The following is a 26,850-nucleotide window of genomic DNA, read 5'->3' as shown; positions in this document are numbered from 1 at the left end:
ATTTTTTCAGACATCTTGGTCTTTATTTCAAAACAGATCTGGCCTAAATATTCCTATTCTAGATAAAGAGGAAAGTTGAAGCTGTATGTGAGAGACTGTATTGTGGTCCTCATGTATGTCAGTGTTCCTATAAGCTGTCTGACAAGCCACTTCTGCCTAGACACATCCTACTAATTTGAGATGCTTATGAGTCATATTCATTACACTTATGCCAGGTGCACAGAGGGGCCCTTCAGTAAGGATTGGCTTGTTGCACTCAGGATTTTACTTGGTAGGTTGCAGAACTGACTTTGCTTAATGGGCATGAACAGTGGCTGAGCTGAGTGAAAATTTACTTCTCCTATTAGTATCTCACTCCTCACTGATTTTGTCCTGTTAGGAGCTACATCTGTTTTGTCTGATATTTTAATTTGAGCTAATGTATCATCCTTACTTCCAGCCACAGAAAAAAAAAAAAAAAAAAACAAGAAAAAAAAACCACAAAAAAACTCCTCTACCCTTAAGTGTCCTCAGTTCTTTCCTTTAGAAAATCTGGTCGAAACAAGTCAGTAGGTTCAGAAGATACTACAACCAGGGCAGAAAATGAGATTATCAGATGTTATGATCTTTACAAAGTTATATCACAAATAAAACTATACTTACTTCTTTTGGCATCAGTGATATTTTATTTGGGAGGGAGTTAGCACCTCTGAATTAATAACCTAATGTTCATTAATATTCTGAGGAAGAATATTTTCTGTCGTCTTTTTATCTTGACAACCCTGTTGCATTTCTTCCAAAAGGTTTGGATTGCATCTCTGTGTCTGAAATATATTCCCCTATGGTAATACATCAATGAAATAAAAAAGCAGATTTGGGAATAATGTTTTGGCTATACACAGTTTCAAATGCTCAGCTTGATAAGAGAGCTTCCTCATGGGTATTCTGAAGCATAGTAATGCCCAACAGCTTTAAAATGTTTCCATGGTTATATAATACAAAACAAGACTTCAGACTTGAATTTTATATTTCACTAAATTTGGTCACTGTTGATTTTAAAGCATATTAGATCATCCACAAATAGGAGGCTTATAGAAAATCAAGCTGTTTAGGAACAAGTGGTGGACAGTTTTGGAGAACTTCTCTTTTGCCTTGACATGTTTTTAGGATAATTCATATATTGGAAATAATTTACAACCCTGATGGTACTATTGCAGAAACCTTATGTGATGGAATTTATATCACTTTCCCTTTTAGACATTTAAACCACATGTCATTCTAGAAAAACAAGGACAGAGGTCCAACAAAGAAGTGATTTATTTTCAGTTAAAATACTAGCTACATTAAAACCACATGTTATTAAGTACTGTATAACCAAAGCATGCTCAGAATAAGGCTTATGATACCAAAGCTGGCCTGAAGTATTTCATTTCTTTTTTTTAACCCCAAACTTTGGGAGTGCATACTTTTACAGACTTTACCTTAGCTGCACAGCACATTGACTATAATTTTTCCCTTGGGAAAACAAGTTGTCAGAGTAACAGAGAACAAATTAATTCAGTTCCTTATTATTTTTCTGAAATTTCTGTATCGCTGAACTTTTCTGTCCACTGTAGATGATAATACATCCCTGTGAATCTCTGTCATGAAACAGCATAATACTATTGATATTGTTGTAAGACTGAAATTCAATTTTTAAAAATGAAACAACCTTTTCTTTGGGCACATTACCAACATGAATTGTCTGACTCTTGTAATGCTCCTGAGAGAAATGAAATCTCATTTTACAAAATAAAGAACTAATGCACAGAAGTAATGCATGCAAGTGCAAGACCAGAAGGGAAATCAATGTAGAGATTAGAATTAGAGGGCTCCAATTTTGTGTACAGAGGGCACAGATTCTGAGGACTAGTTTATATTGTCATTATGCTGTGCTTTCCACACCAGATTGCTTAGGACCTGAAGGGAACTTTTTGGTTAAAGTTGCCAGATGAGTTACTTGACACTTGGTGGATATGACTAGTGAAGGATTCACCCTGTACAAGGGAATTTTGCAGTTGCACCAGGCTTCTGTGTTGGCTATTTGCATGCATGGCTAGATGATGCTAGCACAGGGAGGGTGCCCACAAGAAAAGGAACTAGGAAATTTTTTACCTGTGTGTGACATTGTAACTGCTGTGGACTGGTAGATGACAAAACCACATTCAGATACTCAGGTATCTAATGTGGTAAGGCAAGTGTTGCCTCACTGTCCAAATCCTGTTCAATGTGCAACTTGGATGAACTGGAAAATCTGCCCTTGCATTTTCTAAGAACTGTACAAACATTCATGAATTAACACATTGCCCCTTTCTCATAGATAATGGATGGATAGTGTCTGTTTTACAAAGGATCTGGCCAGTTACTGTCAATTAAACTTTCAAGAAAGTGAAGATCAGAAGCAGCACGTTTCTGTTTGTACGTTTGAGATCTTTCTAATTCAGATGTTACAGTCACATCTTGAAATCATTAATAGTTCCTTAAGCTTGCCTGGTATTCTCGTTTGTCTTGAAATTGCCTAGTTAAGCAGATCCTGAAGTATTGATTCTGTATCAACAACATGCTAAAATTTGCAGTGGCTTTAGAAAAGAAAAAAAGAAAAAAGGTACTAAAGCTTTTGCTATGTGTCTTTTCTCAGCTTTTGACTGCCTAATTGAAATATTGTATCTGTATTAGACTTCAGAAATATTTCAGACAACAGAAGCTACTCAGTTAAAGCTTACTAATTTGATACTTTGTCTTGGATGGAAACCAGTACCAGGTAATAAAGGAGAGGTACAATGCTGCAGTGGACGAATGAAGCCCATGTGGTATGCTTGACTAGTGCCAATTCTAAATTGTAAATTGTTACACTAAACTTTAGTAGGATGTGAATTAAGTCCAGAATTATTATTGAACCATCTGCCTGCCCATGTGTTATATAGTATATAATCCAAAGAAAAATGCATGTATGTCTTTCTTTTTTAATAGCCTGGTAGGCATGTCTCTAGTCACAATTCAGCTCACTGCCTGGAAGAAGTAAACACTGTATAAACTCACAGAAGGAAGCTATACTCCAGCTGCCTAATTTGTCTTTTCCAAAAAGCTACAAAACTGATCTCTTTGCTGCTGCCACCAGCACTGGAGGAATCTTGTGCGGCATGAAGTGGCAGCTGTTGCTTAAATTGGTTGAAGTATTGTAGTTCTTGGCCTTTTGCCCTTTTGGAAGTGGGAATGGCAAAGTTGTCGCTCCAAGTATCTCTTCATCTCATATCTCAGTTCTGTTCTTCTGCTTTGTGCTTTACTTTGTGGCCTCTTGTGTTTGAGATGGTAAAATATTAGTTTTGCGTATTCTCTTTAGCAGTGTGAACACACTTGGGCAAACCCAAAGGTCTCACAAGCTAGACAAGCAGTCAAGTGTTGGAGGAAAGTGATGGTTATATTAGCAATTGACATATGCTCCTCAGTAAAAAACATTAATGTCATGAAAGTGATTTAGGACAATATGGCCCCATATTTATTGTCTTCCATTGGTTTTGTTTCCTAAGTATATTGCAAATTGTCTTTTATTTTCCCTGATTATAATTCTGATTCTCTTTATGTGGTCTTTGGGACTTCGTTCCTGGACCCCTACCCCCCAGGTTATTTATTTATTTATTTATTTATTTAACATTTCATATAATTGATGTCTTCTCTCTTTCTCTAGATGTTTCCAGATGTGTGGCTGAGAGGAAGTACACCCAAGAACAAGCTCGAAAAGAATTTCAACAAGTGTTTATTCCAGAATGCAATGATGATGGCACATACAGTCAGGTTAAAAATTTTTTATTCAGTATCTTGCATGTCTAAAAAATAAGAATGTGTGTTTCTGCAAAAGGTGAAAAAGAAACAAATGTAAAAATGATATGTAATTTAAAAATAAAGTACAATTTGCCCTAACAGAGATGTTAAAATATAGAGGGAAACCTCACATTTTGTGCCAACTGAGTCTTGTTGATTTTTTTCCAGCATTGCCCAACAAAAGAGCCAAACAGTACTGTTATTCATATGATACACTTCCTATGCTTGTAGGCTGAGACAGCTGAGTCATTCCTGTATTCCTGTGAATACTCTTCAGATGGTAAAATAGTTAGAGTTTCTGATTCTGATCTGAACCAGAAATCATGTGATCAGAGCCCATATCAGTGCTACTAGCATGAATCATACAGGATTCTTCACTTTCCTCAGCTGAATTTTAGCACAGGCAACTGGCTGTGCACAAGCTTACTTAGGTAAGATCATAGAATTCAGAAGGGTCACACCTAGCTGTTTACACTGTGATATGCATTCCAATCCAGGTTGCCTTCTGCTGCCTTTGTGCTACATTGCAATTGCAGAGTTGTGCAGAAGACAATCTTTTTTGTTTTAAACATGGTGAGGAAATTATACCGGCCCTCAGGACAAATAATGCAATTGATTTCTAAGAGGAATTCCAAGAGTTTCCTTCCTGATAGCTTGGGATATGAATAATGCTGGCAGAAGCATTCTGTCCTGCACTTTCAGTGGTGAACAATATGTTCTCTATGTGGAAAAAAAATATTCAAGATTGCTTACATCAGGAACAGTTTATGTGTCTCTTGAGGAACTTAGTTGTGAGGTTTTCATAACACCTGCACTTCCCTGAAATAGGGCATAAACAACCAAATATTTAAGATTCTGAGGGACCTACCTCACGTTTCTTGAAATAAGCTCTTTATGCTAAAGAATTATACGTACAGTGGCTGTTATGGTGCATTAAGGTTTACCATTCTACATTTTGCTGATGTACATAGCTGGACATACTACTCGTGTTGTGAATACTTCAGGATAATAGACATGTCTGACAGGCTGCATGTGATTTGTGTCTTTGCTGACAGGTTCAGTGCCACAGTTACACAGGATACTGTTGGTGTGTCACTCCCAATGGTCGTCCAATCAGTGGTACTGCTGTGGCACACAAAACTCCCCGGTGCCCAGGTAAGATTTGTTCAGTTGGCTGGGTCTCGTGAGTTGTCTTATGAATAATAGAGTTTAGTTGTGCCATCTGATTAGACTGAATAAGAAAACTTTTCATCAGAGAAGTTGTTCAGCACAGAAACAAGTGCTTGTGGAAGGTTTGGGCTCTCCGTCTTTGCAGAAGTCGACTGCATGAAAATTGGGCTAGATTTTAAGCTAGCTCTGCTCGAGTTCTTCTGAGGTCACAACAGCTTAAATCTTTCTGTGATTCTATAGTGCATCTAATTCATTTGTTTTATAATCTAGCTACTGAGGGATTTTTCTGCAGTGGTTATTTGTATGATGTTTATATGTAAGTATATGAAACTATGTTTTACTTTGTAACTCATGCTTGTAAAGTCATTGCAAAAAAAGAAAAAAAAGACAAGAAAAAAATAACTAGAGGGATTCATTTTTTTTCTTTTTATTTTAAGTGTTTTGATGAAAAAAAATCCACACTCTCAATGAAAGATATTGATTGTGAATGTCTTGAGTTATAGGTAGTGATATAGGAAAAGTTATAGGTAGTGATATAGGAAAAGGACACCCACAGCAAATCGTATGAATGGCCAAATCCAGATGGAGAAATAAAATTAAAAAGTGCTAAGACCATAATGAAATCATTTGTAGAAATTTAGTTAGCAAATTGAACTAATTTCTGTGTGTACTGACCTTTGTCTTTCACTGGGGCAATTAACAGGTTCACTGTTTTTCAGGAATTTGCTTTTGACTTTATTTCATTGACACTGATGATAAATATGAAAAATCCACAGTGTATGAGCAGTTGCCAGAACTGGTATTCACCTTGCTTGAATCTGACATAATTGCACCCTTTCAACAAATAGTTCTAAAATTGCTTGAACTGTCAGTATTTAGTTTCTTCTTGTGCTACAGCACCATTCTCTGTCAGATTGGAAGAAAAAACAAAATTTAAAAAAGCTAACCCTTTAATGGGGCTACAGTTAGGGATATTTAGGTTAGATAATAGGAATAAATTCTTTACTCAGAGAGTGGGTGAGGCACGGGCACAGGCTTTCCAGAGAAGCTGTGGATGCGCCATCAAGGCCAGGTTGGGTGGGGCCCTGAGCAATCTCATTTGATGGGTGGCGACCCTGCCCACAGCAAAGAGTTGGAACTAGATTTTTAAGGTCCGATCCATTCTATGATGATTCTATGATGTTTACTTTTGACTCAAAATTTTGGTTAGTTATTTTCTGTGTATTTATTATTATTAAGGCTAGCAGTTTAGTTAATTAGACTGATGTGAGAACTGTCCCATCTGGAGAGAAACCAAATCCCAGTTCCTCTCAAAGGTATTCAAGTACCTAGCAGATAAACTACGAGACTGCTTTACTCATTTTGGGAGCAGTGGGAAGGGAAATTAGTTTTGCAGAAATGTTATGGAGAAGGTCATAGTAGCATTTCATTTTAATTTAGTAGCTCCGAAGTAAGTAGACTGCTCCAGTGTCCAGGTGAGTATGTAGTATCTGTTTATGCTCTGTGGAAGATCTTGGGCAATGTTGTAGTTGTTATTAGATCCTTTGGGACTCTTTCTGCAGATTTTCTACCTTGTTTATATCGCTGCTCTTAAATTTCACTGCTCACCGCTTCTCCTTTGTCTCTCAGGAAAGAAGTCCAGCTACAGCAGAGCTCAGATATAGATTTGATATACTAGGAGATTTTGCAGTAGTGGTGAATAAGAGTTCAGTCTTCAAGAGTCTGGAGAAACTGTCTCATTCAGCAGAGAAAGCAGCTACAGATTTTCCAAAAAAAGTTATGTGATATAATAAGGCAAAACTTTGCTATTATATTGTAGACTGAAACCCTGAAGCACAGCTGCACACCCCTCTCCCATTTCCCAGTATGTTCAGAATTGCCATCTGCATAGAATAACAGAGCTTTTTTTTTTTTTTTTTTTTCCCAGAAGGTGAAGCTTCCCAGGTCACCAATGATTCCTTCTTATACATTCTCTTTAGTTCTACCATGTACAAAAATTATGGACAATATATTACTGGGTATATTGCTGTTGGGGAGATACACTCCTGTCTTAACTAGTGTTCCAGGAATGCCATTACTTCCAACTCTTTTAATACAATTTCTCTCTTAGGACGGGAAAGTATCATGTGCATATGTGTGGGGTTTTTTTGTTTTGTTTTGTATCTACAGTAGCCTTGTGAGTATTTTTGTACACATTCTGCTGTTTTGGTTGCTCTTATTGAAGTTGTAGTTTTCGTAGTTAGAGACAAGAAATGTGGAAGTTTGCAGGTTATAAGGTGCATTAAAAAGGCAGAACTGATTGATGTAGAAGCTTCACTTTGTCTGTTCAATCTTTACCTGAAAGAAGCTCCTCTTCCATCCTTCTCACTTCTTCCAGCCCCAACACTTGTTACTGCCAAAAACCACCTGATAAATCTCAGAATGCCATTCCACCCCATGGTAATAATCTCTGCTGCGATAGGAGCAGTGGTGAGAAGGAGAGTAAATCAAACACATTCCCATGACAGCATTGGAAGCAAAGCTTCTTAAAAATGATGAATGTCTCCCCAGTCCTTTCACTAAAGAACACCAGACATAAAAAAGACATTTTTATAACTCCTCATCTCTTATCAGTACTAAAGGGAGCTGCAGAAATTCCATAAGCAGTCCTGGGAAATGGGGCAGAAATAGAGAAGCAAGTGTTAAATTATCATTGGAAAATACTGTGTTTGACTTTCGGGTTTTTGTGTCATATTAACTCTTCTGGGCTTCTGCCAGTGGCATTGCAGAGATATGGCCACAAGCTTTATTGTTCTGCAATGTAGTTTTGCTACCTCATATTTAAAACGCTGCTACCATTTTTTAAGTCCAGAGTCAAGTATCTTTAAATGTTTAAAACTCTTCCAATCTGTATAATGTTAGCAGATAATATACTGGACATGAATGCATTTGGTAAGGCAACAAAGTCTTTGGTTTGTATTGTATTGATTTTTTGTTCAGCTGGGAAAATTATCCATCCTTGATTTATCTAGTTCTTCTGCCCCCACATGTGGTACTTTCTCTATACATACACAGTCATGCATACGTGTATACAACATATAGAGCAGGATGGGAAATTTTCTTTCCTGTTTCTCGATATTTGCACTGTTTACATATCAAATATTGTTTAGCAGGAGATGTGGCTCTCAGTTCCCCTTTTTCTCTTCTGAAGCACACCCACATAATGATCAGAAATGTAGAAAATGTATGTGCTAAAATCACAAACCACAAAATATCCATTATATCTCCTGGAAGTTTTATTGTACCTCGGAAATTATATGGGGCTGAATTGTGAGTTTTGCAATAACCTAAAGCATGGATTATTCTGTAATCTGATTTATTATTATTTTTCTTAATTCCTCACAATAATTAATGAGCAAAAACAGGAGAAAAGCCCAAATAGTACTCAATTGTTCTTAATAAAATAATGCTGTTGAATCTAATAGGCTTCCTTGCCCTCTCCCTTTCCATAAATATACCTATCTGGTGATTTGGTTGCTTACAATGCATGGAAAACTGGGAAGCAGGTTGTATTGCCTTTTACATAAGTTATGTGCTGCTATTCCCATTTCATGCCTGACTGAGAAAATGTGAATATTTGTTGTGAGTTTTGAAGACACAATTTCCTAGAAATTTGGAAATCTGTCTTCTGATCACCATTTTAAACTACCAATGCTCAAATATATTCATAACATGTTAAAAAAATCTTGATTACCTCTCCACTTCCAACTTAGGAAAAAAAAACTTTCTGATGCATAGTTGAAAATTCAGAATGGAAGAGTGTAAAGGGTATTGATTTCCCTTTTTAGGAAGTTATGAGATTATTTTTGTTCATTTCTTAAAATGACAAAAGTTAATGTTTGCCCACTTAAATTTCCTAGCATTCATCTGTTTTCATAGTGAGATTAGTTTTGCTATGGCAAAGTTCGCCTTTAATAATGGTAATACCTTCTACCATCTATCCATCAACTTTCCTTCAAAATTTAGGACGAATAAAAGCAAAGTGTAGAAGAATGTCAAATCTGGTGCTGAATGTACACAGAAGCAGACAATATTGTTCACAAATTGAGGCTTTATGTATCACGCTGTAGTACAAAGGAACCGTCAATGGGGCTTCAACACTTATGCCTTTGATAAAGACTATTTGTACTCACAAACTGGTGTAAATAACTTTAGTGTGGATGAGAGTGAGAACTAAAATCTCTGTATTTGCAAGAGAATTGATAGTTATACTCCTGTACCTCAAAATTAAATTGAGAAACTATGAAGGTAATTGCATCTGGATGAAATTTGAGGAAAGATTGGATCACTGGTCTTTAGTGCAATTAGGAACACTTGTGATTTTGTGCATAGTACTTCCAAGAACTGAATCATCTTACCTGAGTTCAAGCTTGTCATCTCAGCAAAGTCAGGCCAAGTACAGAAAAGTTCTTCAGTTAGCATAAAGGCAAGCATCTTCCTCCTCTTCAGGGTGAACAGTAGGGATTAGTATTGCAGTCTACTTATTAGCAAGCCATCCCAAATGCTCTTGGACATACTGTCTTTGAAGATACTAGCACGTTTTTTTTCTTGTGTGAATTAATACTGATGCATTACTAAGTACATTGAATTTCTAATAATTTCTATGAGATGCAATAAAAACACACTATCATGCAAAAATAAAACAACTCCACATTAGACTGTTTTCGATATGGATTTATAACAGGTGTATTAGAAACTGAATCTTTCAGAATATAATGCCAGCATGGCTGCACTATTGTGTATTCTTTTGTGGAGGCTTTCCAGTTGACTTGCCAGATCTGTGATGGTGGTTGCCTTTCCTCTTTAGGCTCCTGTGTCTGTACTTCATGCTGAAGTAACCTTCCATTCAGTGTGGTAAACAAAGCCTTTGATTTAGTAAACTCACTCATTTAAATTGTTCTTTTATAACAGTTTTATAACCTTGTGCTGAAAGGTTTTACTTTTTGTAATCCAGAGTGAATTTTTGTCAGTTAAGGCAACGAGATTATTTCATACACTTGTGTCTATGAAGTATTTCTTTGCTTTAATCTTGGTGTATGTCAGGAGAATTGATGTGGTAAAAACTGACAGATATTATGCATTTTAACTTTTGATCTCTGTATTTTTCCCTTCTGTGATTTAAAAAAAAACAACACAAAAAAGCCCCACAAATTTCATTTTAAACTTTTTTTATTGTGTCAGAGATGAATATAAAGACAAGTGTTTAGCAGTAAGGATCATACAAACTACTGAAGTAGTGAGACATACAAGTGAAAAAAAAAACATTATTTATTCAACACTGAAGCCAACTAGCTCTAGTAAAAACTACTAAGAAAACCAATGGATTCTCCATTTCTTGATGACTTCAAATGAAGACTGGTGGGCTGGCATTCAGGTTGGTAGAAAAGCTGTTAAAACATACCTCTTGCAGGCTTCATTACTTCTTTCGCACCGCCACTGCCTCTCTTCCCAGAGCCCCAGCCCCATGGAATCCTCTCTCCTGCAGGCAACCCAGGCTCAGGCTCTTAAGGTTTCTCCAGCCTCTCCAGCACACACAGTGCAGAGCTAAAACACTTGATTTGCAAAGGAAGAATTTAATGATATTTTTGCTGTAATAAACAAATTGCTGAAGCCGACTGTGTTTCTTAGAAAAAAAAAAAGTAAATAAAATATTTTTTCTGGTTAATTTCTTTCTCCAATTGCAGGCTCGGTGAGTGAGAAAGTGCCACAAAGAGAAGGTGCAGGAAAAGCAGGTAAATATCTTAAATTACCTTTATATAGAGATTGAAATAGCTGTGACATATACCACCTTAATTTTCCATAGGTTTGAATTTTCTGTGAATAATCATTGGCTATAATATAACATAATTTGCATACATAATATGTACACATGCATATGTGTCTGCGACATATTTTTCTAGTCTTAGCCCTATGGAATTTGCTATTCTCTGCTGTTTGGAAAATAACTTTACTTCCGATAGCCAGAATCTGAGCTATTTTCTCATGCTGTTCTCTTGCCCAGGAGGACAGATTATTCTGTCTGTTTGATAAAGCCAGAATTCTGCAGTCCCAAGGTCTTGAGAATTGAGTCCTTGCTTTATCTCTGTATCAATACTCATGTCATCTTGGACCAGCACATTGTTCTACACTGTGATCGTTGCAGTGATTAAGCATTCATGGCCAGATGATGTTCTTAGAGACAGATCACACTGTGTATCTAGTTGGTGGGACAAAATCTGATCAACCCCAACATAGCTGGTAGATTTAAATGAAGGAGATATCATTTCTTTAACCAAGATTAAAGCTCACACTCTCCAGACACTTTATTTTTTAATTTTATTGTTTTACACTTTAATTTCAGATACAGCTGAAAATAACATTCTAAATATTGCTGCCAGTTAGAATGGGATAAATTAATTTTGAAGAAGTTTCTCATGCTTAGTGTTAATGCTAATGACTATCCACCTTGTTCCAGTGTAAATACAACTGAAGTAAATTTTACAGGTCCACTGTAAATACACCTGAAGTAAGTTTACAGGATTTATTTGCAGCGTTGTAACATATTCAAGATTTGAGTAAGCTACTATACTGTTAAGAAACCCAGTGCCTTTTTAAAGACTAATAATGATGAGGTACTTGAATTGGCAGTGAAAAATTGGTCCTTTGTGTATTTCCAGATAAATTTCTGGGAAAATTTGTTTCCAATCAGTATTTTTATTTTCACTTTCAAACTTTATTAACTATTCCATTTATAAAATGTGTTTGTTTTTTGTTTGTTTGTTTGTGACTTGGAAGGCAGAGTTGCTTGAAGCATGAATGAATGGTCATAGAACAAGGAAATTAGTTCATGATGCCTCCCTTTGCATCACATGTACTTGTTTAAAATAGCACAGTTGCATTTCACTCATGCATTGTTTTTATTCTCCAGCACAAGCCTGCTGCACAAAGGGCCAGTGTCCTCGTTCTAAGGTGGTCCATTTCTCTTCTCAGACACAGCTAGCTTCTTCTCCCTACCCTTCTACCATGTCACTGTTGTACGCTTTCAATGAAATAGTGTTGTCAGAGACATCACAACTCCTTTAGGACCGTCACAGAGTAATGAACTGGGTTTGTTGCCTGAGTTAGATTTAGTTTGCTTCACAGTCAGTGTAGTAAAAATATTTTATAGTTCAGCTTGTCAGGGCACAACCGGGAATTAAATTCAGAATGCTCCCCTTCCTACCCATTGTGCCTCATCATGTTCCTGTGGATTACCTGGAAGTTCCCAGGTAGAGGAACTGATATTCAAACCCAGCAAATTTAGGAAGGTCCACAGCATTCATGCTGATGTAGAAGATGTGCCCCAAACTTGTTTGGTCTTGATGACTATACTCAAGAGTATACGCTCAACCTGAGACAGTCTGATCTTCCAAGATGCCATGCACAAACTCTGAGCACATTTCTTAGAGGGCCATATCTGTTGCAGTTGTGTATCTCACTTTCTTTGAGTATTTCAGTACTGAACAAAAAAACCTCTAGCTGCAAATTTCAAAGGTCAGGAAATCTGCTTGGATGTTTGCAGATTTCCACATTAATCAAACAGGAACAAAGTTTTAAGGATTAAAGTACATTTCCCCTGCACCACAGTTATTTCCTTTAGCTGGAGAAAATATTCAGAATATCTGAAAAGCACATGTGTTAGAGATGGGGGACATGTTAGAAATGTTAGAGCATGTCTCTTTTCTTCTGAATCTTAGCTGGCTGCAGGACCCTGTTCTTATTAAGGGAACTGATAACAGAATGGTTTGTCTATATCTATGCACATATGTAGCAGAATGCTGGCCAGGAAATCCCATGAACTTAACATTTGAAACATCTAATTAATATGAAGATGAACTGCTCTGTAATTGTGATGGTGTATTGAATTTTGTTTTCAACAAGGAATCTGTACATGTTTCTTCATTCTTAGAAGAAAATATTTTTATGAAAGAGGAGATACTTTGACAGAGCACAAGTAGAAAATGAACATGAACTTCTCCTTCACGTTAAGTGTACTACAGTATCTGCCGTAGCTCCTCCAGTTTTGGGATGCTATTGTTCTTTAGATGACACAAGTGTTCCATACCAAACACTTAATTTGATCGAGACCAAAAGAAAAGTTCTTTCATTTTTTTGGGGAGGACCTATGGCCAGTTTTATGACTATTAATACTGCAGTTAGACATCTGAGTGTTGGGATTTTTAACATGTATTTATATTCATAAATTTTCCCTTAAATGCTGCTTAATACATACTGCTTAAATGAATGGAGTTTTTTACTAAGAGTAATAATAATCAGTCCAATCAAAATCATAAAGTTTTATATTATATTATATGCATTATAATTATTATTATAATTATATGCATAATAATTATATTATAGTATATGCATTATATTATAAGAACATCTTAACTTGAGGTAGTACCTTAAGATCAAATGAATCACAAATCAAAACTAAATACAGAAAGATGATAATAGAAAAATATTACTTAAACCCAAAGCAGAGTTTGTGGTTGGGCTCTTGGTAATATTTACCCACCCAAAATCTGGAGATTTTCTGAATCACATGCTGATTGATGATCTAAATGCATGTCTTTATTTTCAAGACACTGAAATGTTTGATGGCCTCTCTGAAATTAATTAATGATCTTATTCCACCCCCCAGGAGACACCACAAAAATGCCAGCCAAATTAATGGAAAGTTATGGTCTGTGATATCATTGGAGTAAAGTATCTTGTCATTGCATGGACAGGATGAATGTTCTTTAATAAAGTCTCCTTTTGCTTTAGTTAAAACATTTTGCAATGAAGATAAATTTCTATTGCTGCTGTTTTGCTTTTGTGAGAAGCATTGAGGTTAGTGTTCCTGTCTCTAAGTTTGGTTTTATATGCATATTATTAGTATTTACTTGGAATTTGTATTTGTTACAAACTAGACACCAAACAAGAAGGTCAGAGAGCTTCTAAACACATTCAATCAAAAGAAAGTTCCACAATTATCTTCATTTCTAGGTTTCCTGAAAATTCCAGGAAAACAACCTGGAAATTCTGCTGGCCTGAGATCCAGTTATGAAACTGTGCAAAATTCTTATAAAACTCTTGCATGAAATATGCTATTTGCTGTGGGTTACGTTGCTTTTGAAATAAGCTATTTTTTATGAGGAACAGCAACAACTAGAAAATATGTACTGTGAAGGCCTACTAACTTATATTTACTCAATATCTGAAATAATTTTAGATAACAATAAGATGGTATGGTAAAGGTGGGTCTTTCTCAAACATTGCTAATTTATGCTTTTTCGTACTGAAATTTTATTTTACAGCCCTGCTTCTACTGTATTTTATTGAGATGAAGATTATCCACACACACCTACTATTTCTGTAAATTTTCATCCCTCTTGTTTTACAGTAATGGTTGGTTGTGGAGTAATGGAGATAGCTGACTTCAGGATAAGAATAATGCAAGCCATGTTCTGTTTCTTTAATCTACGAATCTTGCTTGTAATATTGCTTCATTTTAAGGTTTCAACTTGTCTGCAACCATTTATTCATCTCAAGCTACATTTGCTTTCACAGGGCTTACCATTTTGATACATTTACCCAATTACTTTCTCAGAAATGCTAATTTGTTCAATTATAATTTATAGGACTCTGTGTGTGTCACTAAAAATGAAGAATTACTATCTGCAAAGCAACCTGATCACTTCCTTCCTCATCAAAGACCTTGCAATCAGTTTATCAGCAATAACCTTAAAATACACCCATTTATAATATGTCTGCAGATGTAACATATCTGTGCTGTGCAGTACATGCTAATAATGCTTAAATTTCTGTTTGTTTACCGGCCGGGGCTATGTGCAAATCATTAGCATCAGTCATGTATGTACACTTATTTAGCTTACTCTCATAATTGTAGTCTCCTTGCAAATCTTTTCCATTCTGAATTCAGATGATGCCTCAGCGCCTGCGCTGGAGACTCAGCCTCAAGGTGATGAAGAAGGTAAGCGTCAGTAGGAATTTTAACAGTGTGATATTATCTAATGCAATTTGGACAGCATCAAATACTACCTTAGAGCTAGGGTAACTGCAGTAGCTGATGAGACTTCCTGAATTTACAAGAAATTAAAAACCTACATTTTCGGGATAAATTCAGAAACCACAGTAAAGCCTTAAAAGACTTAAAATACAGACAGTGAATTTGAAGTTCTGAGGTAACTCTTCAACTATGAACTCCTGACAGTAGCAAATTTATTACCAATAGAGCACAGACAGGTTTTAAACTTGAGCCACAGTGCAGATTAAAACTGAATGGCCAAATAAAGATGTAAAAAGTGTGAATGCTACCCTCAGCATACAGTTGTAGCAATTTTGAGGTTGGAGGTTGGTGTTTTGACAGGCTTATTGGCATCTGGGGAAATTCATTACTCTGTCAGTGGAAAGCTCAAGGCCCGTAAACAGTGGTAGTTGTGTAATGTGGCTGTCTTAGTGTAAGTCTCACAGAACCTGATCTAAAGTGACTACATATTTTGGATCTTCATTGGGAGATTTTTCTTCTGATTAAATATAATTTTATTCTAGAAATATTTATTTCAACCTGATGTATAGATGCAGTAAGAAATAAACTATTTGTGCTTTTGTGTGCCTAAAGATTTTACCTATTCTAATAGGTAGACCAGTGTAGCCCATTCCTTCTTGGCATCGACATATCTTTAAAGTGGAACATGTTATTTAGGTGCTAGTAACTTTTAAAAAACTGTAACATTTACAAACTTTTTTTTTCCCTTAGATATAGCTTCTCGTTATCCTACATTATGGACTGAGCAAGTAAAGAGTAGACAAAACAAAACCAATAAAAGCTCAGGTAAGAAGCTGTAGTGTCCTTATTTTGCAGAGGTCCTGTGAAGGCATGCATTGAACCTTTCTTAAGAAAGTTTTTTTTAATAATAATTTTGCTTCTACCTTCATATGATATTGAATTAATGATTTGCATTCTGATGATTTTGTTACCTCATGGCATGTGTTGATTTTTATGGAAAGAGTTTTGGCCGGGTATTACTAGGTGTGAACTGCCAGTACTCAGCTTAAGTCTCTGGCTCACACCAATGTGCATTTGTGAGTGGATCTGGCATACATTTTTATCTTCTTCTTTAATTCTCTATCTCTTTGTCACCTATTTCTGTATTTTTCTATTTTGTCTTCTTTTTTGGTGATGTGCACGAAGAAGGTATTTGGAAAAGAACAGTGGGATTTACATGTATTTGGTACTAAAACTCAGAAGGCAAGCCTGAAAAGAAGAAAACTCCCATCAGAAACTAGTTGTCAATTAACAGGAAATTAGAAAGTTCTTCTTTTAGTTACATCAGCTATCTGTTATTTGTAAGGCGCTTGACAATTTAGTGTGGATTGATTGTTTAGCCTTATAAAACAATTGTCAAATTTTAGTTTGACATTTTCCACCACTTTTTGGAATTGAGCTGTGTAAACCTGCTCAAGGAATGTCGAAGTGGATGTCTTAAGACTGAAACCTCTGAAATATTCAGACACAATCTTTGCTTTGGTAAGCTTGGAGTATTGGTGCTGACCTCACTATTCCCTCCTTCAGTGGGATAATCTTTAGAGAACCTTACTGAGTCTCTTGTTTTCTTTTTCTCTGGAGAAAAACTTTAGTTAGAAAGGGATCATTAATGTTACAGACCATTATTCAGTAAATGACACAAAAGCACATTTAAGATCCAGTGGAAGTTGAGGCTGTGAATTACCTTAAGTACTGCACTTAAGTATTTTACTGAATTGAGGCCCAAGGGGATTTAAGAAGACAAGCAATCATCATAGGAAAGGCTTTACAGACTCCTTTATTAAGTGGTTTTTAACATCAAGGCAAAAGTTATTAATGCTTTTTCCTCTCCTGGATGCACAAGTAGGCACCCGGGGAGAAAGGACCATAAGCAGTTTACAGAGAAGAGAAGCAAGTGCTTTCCATGCTGAAGATTTATCTGTCATTTCCTTAGCCAAATGTCAGCAAGAATAGAAATGCTTCAGGGTTTCTCCTGTTAAATCTGTATAGAAATATATCACTTACAGAAGTGTGTATTTCATTTTTACAGTGCTAGATTTACTAGTGACATCTAAAGCAAAAATTCTTGAGTTTGCAGTGCCGCTGCAGGAAGTGAAAGCTTAAACATATGCATGGAAAACAAGGGAGATGTCAAAGTAAAGGTGTATTTGTCACTGGGAGTTTGTCTCCTACAGTTTTTCTAAGGACATTATTTGAAAAAGAAGAGACTGGTAGTATAGTGTGTATTGTGATTACTGACCTGTGGTGCATTGATATCTGAAGCACAACAGTACTGGATTTGCTAACAAGAGGACTTGCTCACAGGAGGGTTTATGTGCATGTGCAACACAGCAAGGCTGGCAGAAATCAGCAGATGTGACACAGCCAGAATTGCTTTAGTACCTGATATGCCAGAAGGGCACTGCTATTTCTGCTGTTACTTATGTAATACAGCATTATCAATCCAAATGAATGTAGGTGCTAATAACAGTGTCTCTCTTCTGGATGCTGGAAATACAGCATGTCATGTAAATATATTTTTATAAGTTGTTTTGATGGCTGAGCCTCACTGATAATCAGTAACCAGGCCTTTCAAGCTCTTGAAAAAACTAGGTGAGAGTCTCTCCTTATTACCTCTCAGAGTGGTGCGAAAGCTTTGGGAATGTTCAGGAGAATAACTCTGGGCTGATTCATGTATGGAATAGGAAGGACCTCATGACTGAATCCAGTGGATTGTAAACTACATTTGGACACCTAGGCTTCAATATAAGGGAAAAATACATGTCTTCTTTCCTCCGTTTACTTAGCAAACTGATTCAGACTTGGGCATACAAATACAACTTGAAATGTATCCATCTGAGTAAAATGTGGACAAATTTTCTATGTATGCATTGTACTTATAAGATGAAGCCCAGTTTACTGATAATGGGCTGAATTCTCCTTTTGTCTTCCATAATAATCCAACTGCTTTCCAAGATATTTTTCTGATGCTGATAACACAGTGACTCAGCCTGCCCGTATGAAGTAAGCAAAAGTAGGCAAAGTAAAATCATAATGCTAAAAACTGTGCTAATATGTTGCTATCAATAAGGCATGGACATGAAGAAATTCATCTAGACCTGAGAAATAGGTCTCATTTAATAAGATTGATTGACTAGCATGTTTTTATGAGTTAAGAATTACATGTGACTACATCACATTTATTATACTCATCTGGAGTAGTTTGCTTTTGCTACTATGTGAATGACCTGTCACTTATAATTAGCCAATAAAACTAGTGTAAGCTTTTAGTTTTTGGAAGATTAAAAAAAAATACCTGAGAGTATTCTAGTTTATATTAGTTATCCATTGCTTCTGTTTGATTTAAATCAGCCTGAGATAATTTAGCACAGAGAAATGATATTTGGGAGACTTACAGGTTATGAAATTACTGAATTATATATACATACTGTATAATAATTTCTGGTGCATATGCTGTTTTCTGTTTCAGAGAAACAGGCCTTTGCTTCTCAATAAAGGCATTTGCAAAATGGTATTTAACCTATCAGCCTTTGACAACTTTATTCCTGGCAAAAACAAAAAATAATTGTTGGATTACATAACAATAGCTCTGTTCAGAGTGGTGGATTTGGCTAGAAACATCTGACTCTCCATTTTAGCAAGTTTTGCATTTTGAAGATGTATGCATATTTTGGTCTTTTCTTTCCAGAATCTAAATGCTAAATTAATACAGTGTTTACTGAGAATATGTTTTGTATGTATGCCTCTGTGCCTTGTTGGGTATCTGAAGAGTTCTTTTTCTTAGGCTTCTTCTACTCCTACACTCCTCATTTCTTTCCCCTTTTCAGAGAAAATTTTTGTGCTTTTGCCACATCAGATGACAAAAAAAGAACTGTAGCAACATTTTGCAAAATAAGGTGGAGCTTACTTTTGACATGTGATGTCAAGATCTGAGTTTAGATGAACTGAATCCCACTCCAATATCAGTTGAAAACTCAGGTAGTATTCTTTCAGAGCTTTTGTGTTGTATAAAGAACATAGGGACAGAAGATCTTTTGTCTTGAAGAAACTGGATATTTTGGACCATGTCCTTAGCATCAGGGCTGGGAGCAGCCAGGATGTGGGTGAATACTACACATCAGTGCAGATACTTTTTCCATCATCTTGCAAGGAAGATACAGTTGCCTGACAAGAGCTCAGGTTGTCTTATGTAGCTCTTAGTTTCTTGCTACATCTGTCCTATCAATAGTTTAAATCACTGTTTGATTTCTGGGAACTGATTGCCATTTTTCAGAGGATGTATGCCATTCTTTGAGTATACAGGCAAAGGAAGTGTAAATTCATTTTTGCCCAAATGGACAGTTAGCTTAAGGTTCATTTTGTTATCTTGAATTTAAGAGAGACGTTTTTCTAATAGTTTGTTGTGGTATCTCTGCAATGATTAATAGACAGTTACATTATTGTGTAAAAATCTTAAAGTTCTGGGTCATTTCTAAGTACAAATCTGTTTCCCACACAAATGAGAATAAATAATGACACTGTAGAATTTCATTAATCTGCAAATACAGAATACAAAAGCTCATTCGTAATCTGGAATATACTTACATATCACCAGAATCTTCTCAAGCAGATAATATAATTCAAAATAAAAGAGCCAGGATCAATAATGTATCCTTGAAAGATGCAGTGTAGTCTTGGCTGTTTACTATTTGATTCTGGATTATCCTTATTAATATTTTATATATTGTTTCCTCAAAGATGGAACAGAATGGTTTTATTATAACTGATGGTTTGCATGTTCACAACAACACATTAGTTGTTTATTTAATGAACATCAAAAGGAGTGATTGATAAATTTGGATTTTGTTTTGTAGATAATCTGAAATGACCAGTAGAATAGAACATGATTAGAAAAATAGAATAGAAAAAACAGTCACATTTCTTTGTACTTCACCAAACTTGTTTTTGATTCATGTACTGAATTTTAAACACATCAAATCAGTGGGTAGTAATTTAGGACCCCTAGCAGAACTCACAGACCATGGTTCCACAGCACTTCAGACTCCACCTGCATACTGCTTGTTCACCCATTTGTCCATGTGTAATCTGGATTAGGCACAGATACATGATCATATGATGTGGTGTTCTTTCCAACTGTATGCCTTCTGCCAACTTTATGCTTATATGCTTGAAGCAGGTATTGGAGGACAAGCCATACATTCACCAGCATCAAATAGAGTCAGCACAGAGGAAACTCTCTGTTCTTGCATAAAGCCTGCAGAAGGAGAGAATGCTGTTAAAATTAACACATCTGTACAAAAATTAGTTCATGCGATTATAAAATCTGTGATCCAGAACTATGAATTCAATATCAGAATTTATTACCTCTTTGGACTGTGACTTTATGGAATTCAGGAGTGCCAAAACTTCAGCTGCTGTATCTGAATGTTGTAGTAACGTAGAATAATTTTTGTCTTCATTCACGGCTTTGGCTGTGCACACATGAAAGGAACATGCAACTTTTTGTTTAATTTTCTGAAGCAATAGAGTAAGTAGTATTCTACTACATTTTGCTACAGACCATCAGTTTCAAGACTTAAAAAATCTGCTGGAAGTTTTAATCAATTAGTCCCAGAGGGCTCTATCTAACAAGAGTTTCATTTTCAAACCATCACCTGGGAAAACACTAGAATGCACATATAGTAATGTAGCACAGACTAACTGCAAAAATATAACTGCAATTAGTATAATGTGTATGCAAAGATTGCAAAGTAGGAAATTGGAAAATCCTGATCTTGTTTAATGTAAATTTCAAATATTTATCATTGTGTATACCAAACTCTTCCTTGCGTCGTCTGCCCATACAGTCTGAATCTGTTGGCAAAGTCTGCCGGTGAAGCTGACAAATGTGACAGAGGGACATTCTCACAGTTGAATGCAGTTTTTATTACTGCCTCATTGGACTGCTTTAAAGCACTTGTACATATGAGTTTTCTCACATGGAAACTATGTTGGTTGCCAGTGAGGTTTCTGTTTTGCTAGCTTGTTTTGTTTTGTTTCTCAGAGGCAATTGTTCCAGTGGGATCCCTGTGCACTGATCTTTCCCTGAAAGTTATCACAGAGGACCAAGACAAACCAGGTTCCACACTCCAGTGCTCACATTCATTCCAAACTGAACCTGGCTAATGTCTTTGGGCTGTGTATAGCCAACCAAAATTCAGCCCTGAAGTTAAACAATATGTTTAAAAAAAAAAAACAACAAAAAACGTAGCAGTGGAAATTAATATAAGATTTTGTGTGTTTGTCCAATCATGTAAATTCTCATAGCCATTCCTCTTTAAGCACAGGAAGATGAGTAGCTTACAGACAGGAAAATGAGTAACCATTCAATGACTTTGTATTTATTCTCATTTATTGTTGCATTTTCCAGATGTTGCTCTTAGCATTGACTCAAACAGAATTATGTGGATTTGAAGATGTGTGAGCTAGCAAGAAAAGAATAAGATCATTGTGCATTCCCAGTTAAAAATATATTACAAATTAATTAGAAGTTTTCTAGAACTATTTTGTATTAGATTCATTTTGCAATGTAGAGATTTGAGATATGAAGCCAGTTTTAGCAGAGTAAAATAAAAATTGATATAATAAAAAGCTGAGAAAAGAGTGCATGGAAGAGAGAGAAGAGCTGGTTACTCCCTTTTTCCAGTTGGGTTTCCTAGCAAGTTGTGTGCTGCCCTGCAGAAGCCTGGCTAATATTCTATTCTCAAATTTGTTTGTGTTCAGAAGAGAGGGGGAGGTGTGGACTTTCAATCAGAATATACAGTTATGACCAAATAATCATACCCACTCTGAATGCATTATACTAGTACTGAACACTTAAAAACTGAGTTAAATCAATATGTAAAGTAGTTTTGTGTTAAGAAAATAGCCTGAGTACAACTGGTTCCCTCATGGCAAACCGCAGATTACGTTGTGAAAACAAAGCATTTTTTTCACTGTTACCACCTCATTTCAGACTTAAGCATTTCCCTTCAACAGTTGGTGAGGTATCAGCCACATCCAAAGATGGGATTTGCATTCCCAAGCAGCATTATGAAAACAGACATTAGCTGTAGCTGGATAAAGGAAGAGCTGGAAATAAGATGCTGAAATACATGCATCTAGTTTCTTTTCATATGCCCTACAGTATCTGAGATATGAGAGGCAAAACAGTCTACTAGAAGTCTGTGCTCTTCTGGCACTTATGTTTGGAATGGTATAATGAACCCTGTGTACCTGAATTCAAACCATGAGAGGTAAGCAAAAGGAGGAAACATTGATTTAAAATAAGTTTTCAAACATATCATTTTGTTAGTAAGTCCATGAATTCTGGCAATGGAAGCTCAGTCTATTTTAGATGGGCTCAATCTTTGCAGACAGTCTTTGCCAGGCTTTAAACAAGTTCAAACCCAGATATTAATGTGAACTTTTTAGCTTTGTCTTGTCTGGAAGTTCATTACCTATACAAGAAAAGACACTAGCAGTTTTTACTGGTCTATATATTTTGTAAAGGCTACTCATCTAGCTTTTGCATTTTCTGAAAACTGTAGGTGTTGGAAGATGTCTGCTGGTAGAGTATTTGTTGTTTGGTCTGTTATCTCAGAAAGTTGTTTACGGAAGATAAAGAGAAAATCCATTTGAGGTAGTTGAGTAAGAAATCATGATACAGACGAGGAGTACTGGAAGCTTTCAGGTCAACAGTATTATGGCCTCAGACTCCCTGTTTTGTTTTTTTTTTTTGTTAACTCACTAAGTGTTCTCTTGAAAGTTTCTGAATGAACACAATTATTTGCAGGGAAATATAATTTGTGATTTATGTTTTACATTAAAACCAGGATTATTAAGAAACTGTTGGAAATGGAGAAGTGAGATACAGTCACTTCTCATTTTATTTCTACCTGTTTCATTTTTAAATATTCTGAAGTAATTGAAGTAGTTCTTTTTTTTCCCATTTTTTTGTTATTTTTGTCTGCCAAGAATCAAACCAACTTCAGAATAGCATTCTTTTAGAGACAGTCTCAGAATACTTCCCTGAAAATGAAAAAAAAACCCACCTAGTCTTGGGAACTAATGATTGTCTACACCATTAGTGCCAACCAGTAAATGGTTGACATAGTTCTTAATGGTGAATACTGACTTATTTCTGAGAAACAGCCTTTAATGAAATCCTCATCTTGATTTAACTATTACACAAAGAGAAAAAAGTATTCTTCATTCTCTTCACCTGTGAAGAAAATTACTCTTCATCCTCTTTTGGTCCTCCTTTGCTTTGGTTTGTTTTCTTCTTTTTTTTTTAACTCCTAAATTGGTAAAGGAAAATGAGTATTTTGTTTCTGCTCTTTCAGCCTGTTCCAGAAAGATAAACCTCTCCAGATCTCCCTACAGTGCTTAATATATAATGATACATTCTTAATTTCCAAGCTGCTGGATTATACTTGAAATAGTACTATCTTATCTTTAATAATCCTTTTTACAAGCATTTTCATTTATCTTTATTTTAATTTTACGTATTAGTTCAAACCCTTTTAAACATCAAGTTCTGGCATTTTCAGTTTTTCCTCCCACTGCAGTGGAAGATACTCCCATCCTAAGACATTAAAAATAGAGCTCTGTTTTATATCCAGTTGATGTTCATTATGCTCAGGATGTTCCAGGGTTTTATTGGACCCCCATTGTGGGGGGGGGGGGAAGATAATTTTTATTTTACTGCTTGTGTTAAAATTTGATGCCAAGAGATACTAATCTTTCCTATTTTTAATTATATCATATTACTTTCTGCAGAAAATAAATTCTCCTTTACCTTTTAGACATGCACTCCCCCATCCAACCACAGCTTTCAACGGTTTACCAAACATTGAACTGCAGAATCATAAAAAACATTAATAAACTTCATAAATCTAAAATTGGATCTTAGGTTAACAGTTGGTATTTTAACAAAAAAGGTTAAAAAATTAAATAATGTAAATAATATTAATGCAGAGAAACACATGGTGTTAGGTCATATCTAAAGATATAATCTTTCTAGAAATGGGTAAATCTCTTAGGCTAGAGAGTCTGGGTTTGTCTTTGGCTATGCTATGATAACTGGTAAATATATATAAGGTAATCCTTCAAGTGGCTTCCAAACTTTGCAGGCAACTAAAAGACCAGAATAGTCAACAGTAAAAGCTTCAAGATTTCCATCACTGTCCCAGTAATCTGATAATTAAGAGAAAATGTCAATGCTGAATATAAAGATGCTGCCTTCCCATAGCAATGAATGTAGACAGTTCTGAAACCTTTCTCAATATGCTGGAGTCAAAGCTTTTGTTTCCCATGCAACTTGGGCAAGAGGCCTGGGCCAAGTTTGAGCACATAGAATTAGGCATCCAAACAATTGTCTTGTTTCTTCTGAAATATGAAGAATCCAGTACTACTCTGGAAATCAAATTAGTGTTACCAAATGGAAGAGATATATGCAATGTCAGAGGGCCTTGAGACTAATCTCAAAACGTCAGTAAACTTGTGGTTACACTCTTGAACAGGAATAAAAAATCCTGTTTCAAATAGAGATAGTACAGAATGTTATCACTCCAAGTATATTCACGGAACTCTGCCACATTTTGCAAGGCTACAAACTCATGTCTTCGTCTGTGAGCTGATAAAAATTATGAAAAATGTTAACCTTTTGGAAAAACAAAATTTTAAGTTTCACTCAAATTTAATCAGAGTGATTCAATGTTCTGGCAATATTGTTCTGCTTTTAAAGGGCAAATTAGATTGTTCTGGGGTAAGAAATTTTCTCTTTATTTCACAAGGATCAGTGAAATGACCAACTGCCCATCCTTCTATTAAATTGAGTAAAAAATATTTTAAAATGCCCAAAACAGTCATGACAAGATACACATTTTTTAATTACTCATGTGAATATAGAATTCTGTTACGTGCTATATACAAAAGAACTCTTAACTGCTGTTAATTGGAGATCTGGTCACCATGTAACTTGAACCAGCCCTGCTAGTTGGAATCCAGGTTTCCTTACATCTACATTTCTGAAAAGGCTGAATTCATTTCTAGATATTCCCTTGTAGAACAATTTATGAGCGGTTACAGTGGTTTAACTTTGGATGGATTTTTGGTGAGATACTATTTCATATATAACTTCCAACTTTCTTTGCTGAGCCAAGCAACTCTGAACAGAATTCCTGAAAAATCTGATAGCTCATGATACACCCAATGAGTTGCTTAATTATTTTCAAAATAAATTATAGGCTTTTTCCTTTTACAACGTTTGAAATAGTATTGTGAGTAATCATCAATAATTCTAGCATCTTCGGTACAAAAGCAAGAGAAATTCAGCTCCTACAGGGACATTATTGTGAGGAGTGGAATTCATCCCAAAACCTTTGTGCTGGTCATGCATCTTCAGTGCAGCTTTGCATCAATTCAAGCCTCTTCTGGAGCATCTGTTCTTATGGACTGTTAAGGTCCCTGGTTGATGTCATCATTCGCTGCTCCTTTCCCTAGCCTGTCCTTAATGCAATGCACTGGTTTTTCCTGTTTGTGACCAGTTTAAAGTCTCTTTTCCATGAGCAGCCACACCAGGAGTCATATTTGGCATGAGGTAACTTATTCCAGCCAAATGCATTATTAAAGTAAACAAAATCACTTTGAGATCTTTTCATCTGTAAGATGCTATATATGCCCTAAGTATGTATTACTACTGGCCTGTTTCCCTTTTCATTCCACTCTGTCCATCATGCTCTGTCCTTTCTCATAACAGTCTGTTCCAGATGTATGCTGGGCAGTATGTTTTCGCTGTACTCTGCACTGCTGAGAAATAACATTAACTATTATTGTCATAATGCACTGGATTTCTGTGTAAGTGGAGGAGAAGCAGTGGTTCAAGGGACAGACCACTGTTTTTCATTAAAGCTATTTTTAATACCTGTTTTAATTTAAGTATGGCAGGCCAAGTATCTGCATTCAACCACAAATAAAACTGTGTTTAAATAAGATTAAGGCTGTAAATTAGATTTCAGATCTTAAATTCTCTTGGTGCATTACAAAACACAAGAGAAAATACTGAGAGGCTAAGCTAAATATCAGACTGGTTGAAGACAGAAAGAATGTGAGTTCTTAGGGAGCTTTTCCAAAAAAGATTTGCATTTTGAGCTAAAAAACCATGTATTTTCAAGGTGAAAATTCAAACAACAAAAACATGCCTTCAAGAATCTGAATAATTTTGTCTCAAAACTTTGAAATGTTTTAAATGTTCATTGTAATGCCTTGTGACAGCTGTAATTTTGAAATTTCATGACTTCCTTTTTCTTGGTGGGGACTCGTGTCCCCAGGCTGGCTACACATTCAGAACATAATGGGCTCCCTTTTAAAAAAATGTACTTATCTCAGAGAAGTTATAGGCATTTTGGATCATGTGGTTCCCTGGGAAGTCCCACACAAAGAAATAATGTTTTGTCATGGTTTTTTGTTCTCGTTAAAAATTATTTGTTTGTTTGTTTGTTTTGCTTTGTTATGAAAAGCAAACACTTCTAGTGGAAAACATTTTTTCATTTAAAACCTCATTTTCCACTAGGCAGTCCCAATGAAATTTTTCAACCAACCCCATTACAGTCATAATAAGCTATGAAAAGATTATATTATCACTGATTAAACAGTGTTGTTCCACTGTTTTGCAGTGAGATCTCACTGTTACTTAAACTTATCATTTCTAC

General features: G+C 35.8%; 1 protein-coding gene across 1 annotated transcript in view; it reads left to right on the top strand.

Annotated features, from left to right (window-relative positions):
- Positions 1-26,850, top strand: part of SMOC2 (SPARC related modular calcium binding 2) — a 133,541-nt gene that overhangs the window by 51,826 nt on the left and 54,865 nt on the right. Inside the window, exons 3-7 of the mRNA XM_065730871.1 lie at positions 3,704-3,810; positions 4,893-4,992; positions 10,731-10,778; positions 14,960-15,043; positions 15,830-15,904. Coding sequence (XP_065586943.1) covers positions 3,704-3,810; positions 4,893-4,992; positions 10,731-10,778; positions 14,960-15,043; positions 15,830-15,904 — 414 coding nt within the window. The remainder of the gene's footprint in view (positions 1-3,703; positions 3,811-4,892; positions 4,993-10,730; positions 10,779-14,959; positions 15,044-15,829; positions 15,905-26,850) is intronic.

The sequence above is a fragment of the Cyrtonyx montezumae genome, unplaced genomic scaffold, assembly GCF_038088225.1.
Source record: "Cyrtonyx montezumae isolate F1298 unplaced genomic scaffold, pur_monq_1.0 scaffold_0, whole genome shotgun sequence".
Classification (NCBI taxonomy): Eukaryota; Metazoa; Chordata; class Aves; order Galliformes; family Odontophoridae; genus Cyrtonyx; species Cyrtonyx montezumae.
This window is presented reverse-complemented; position numbering and strand designations above follow the sequence as displayed.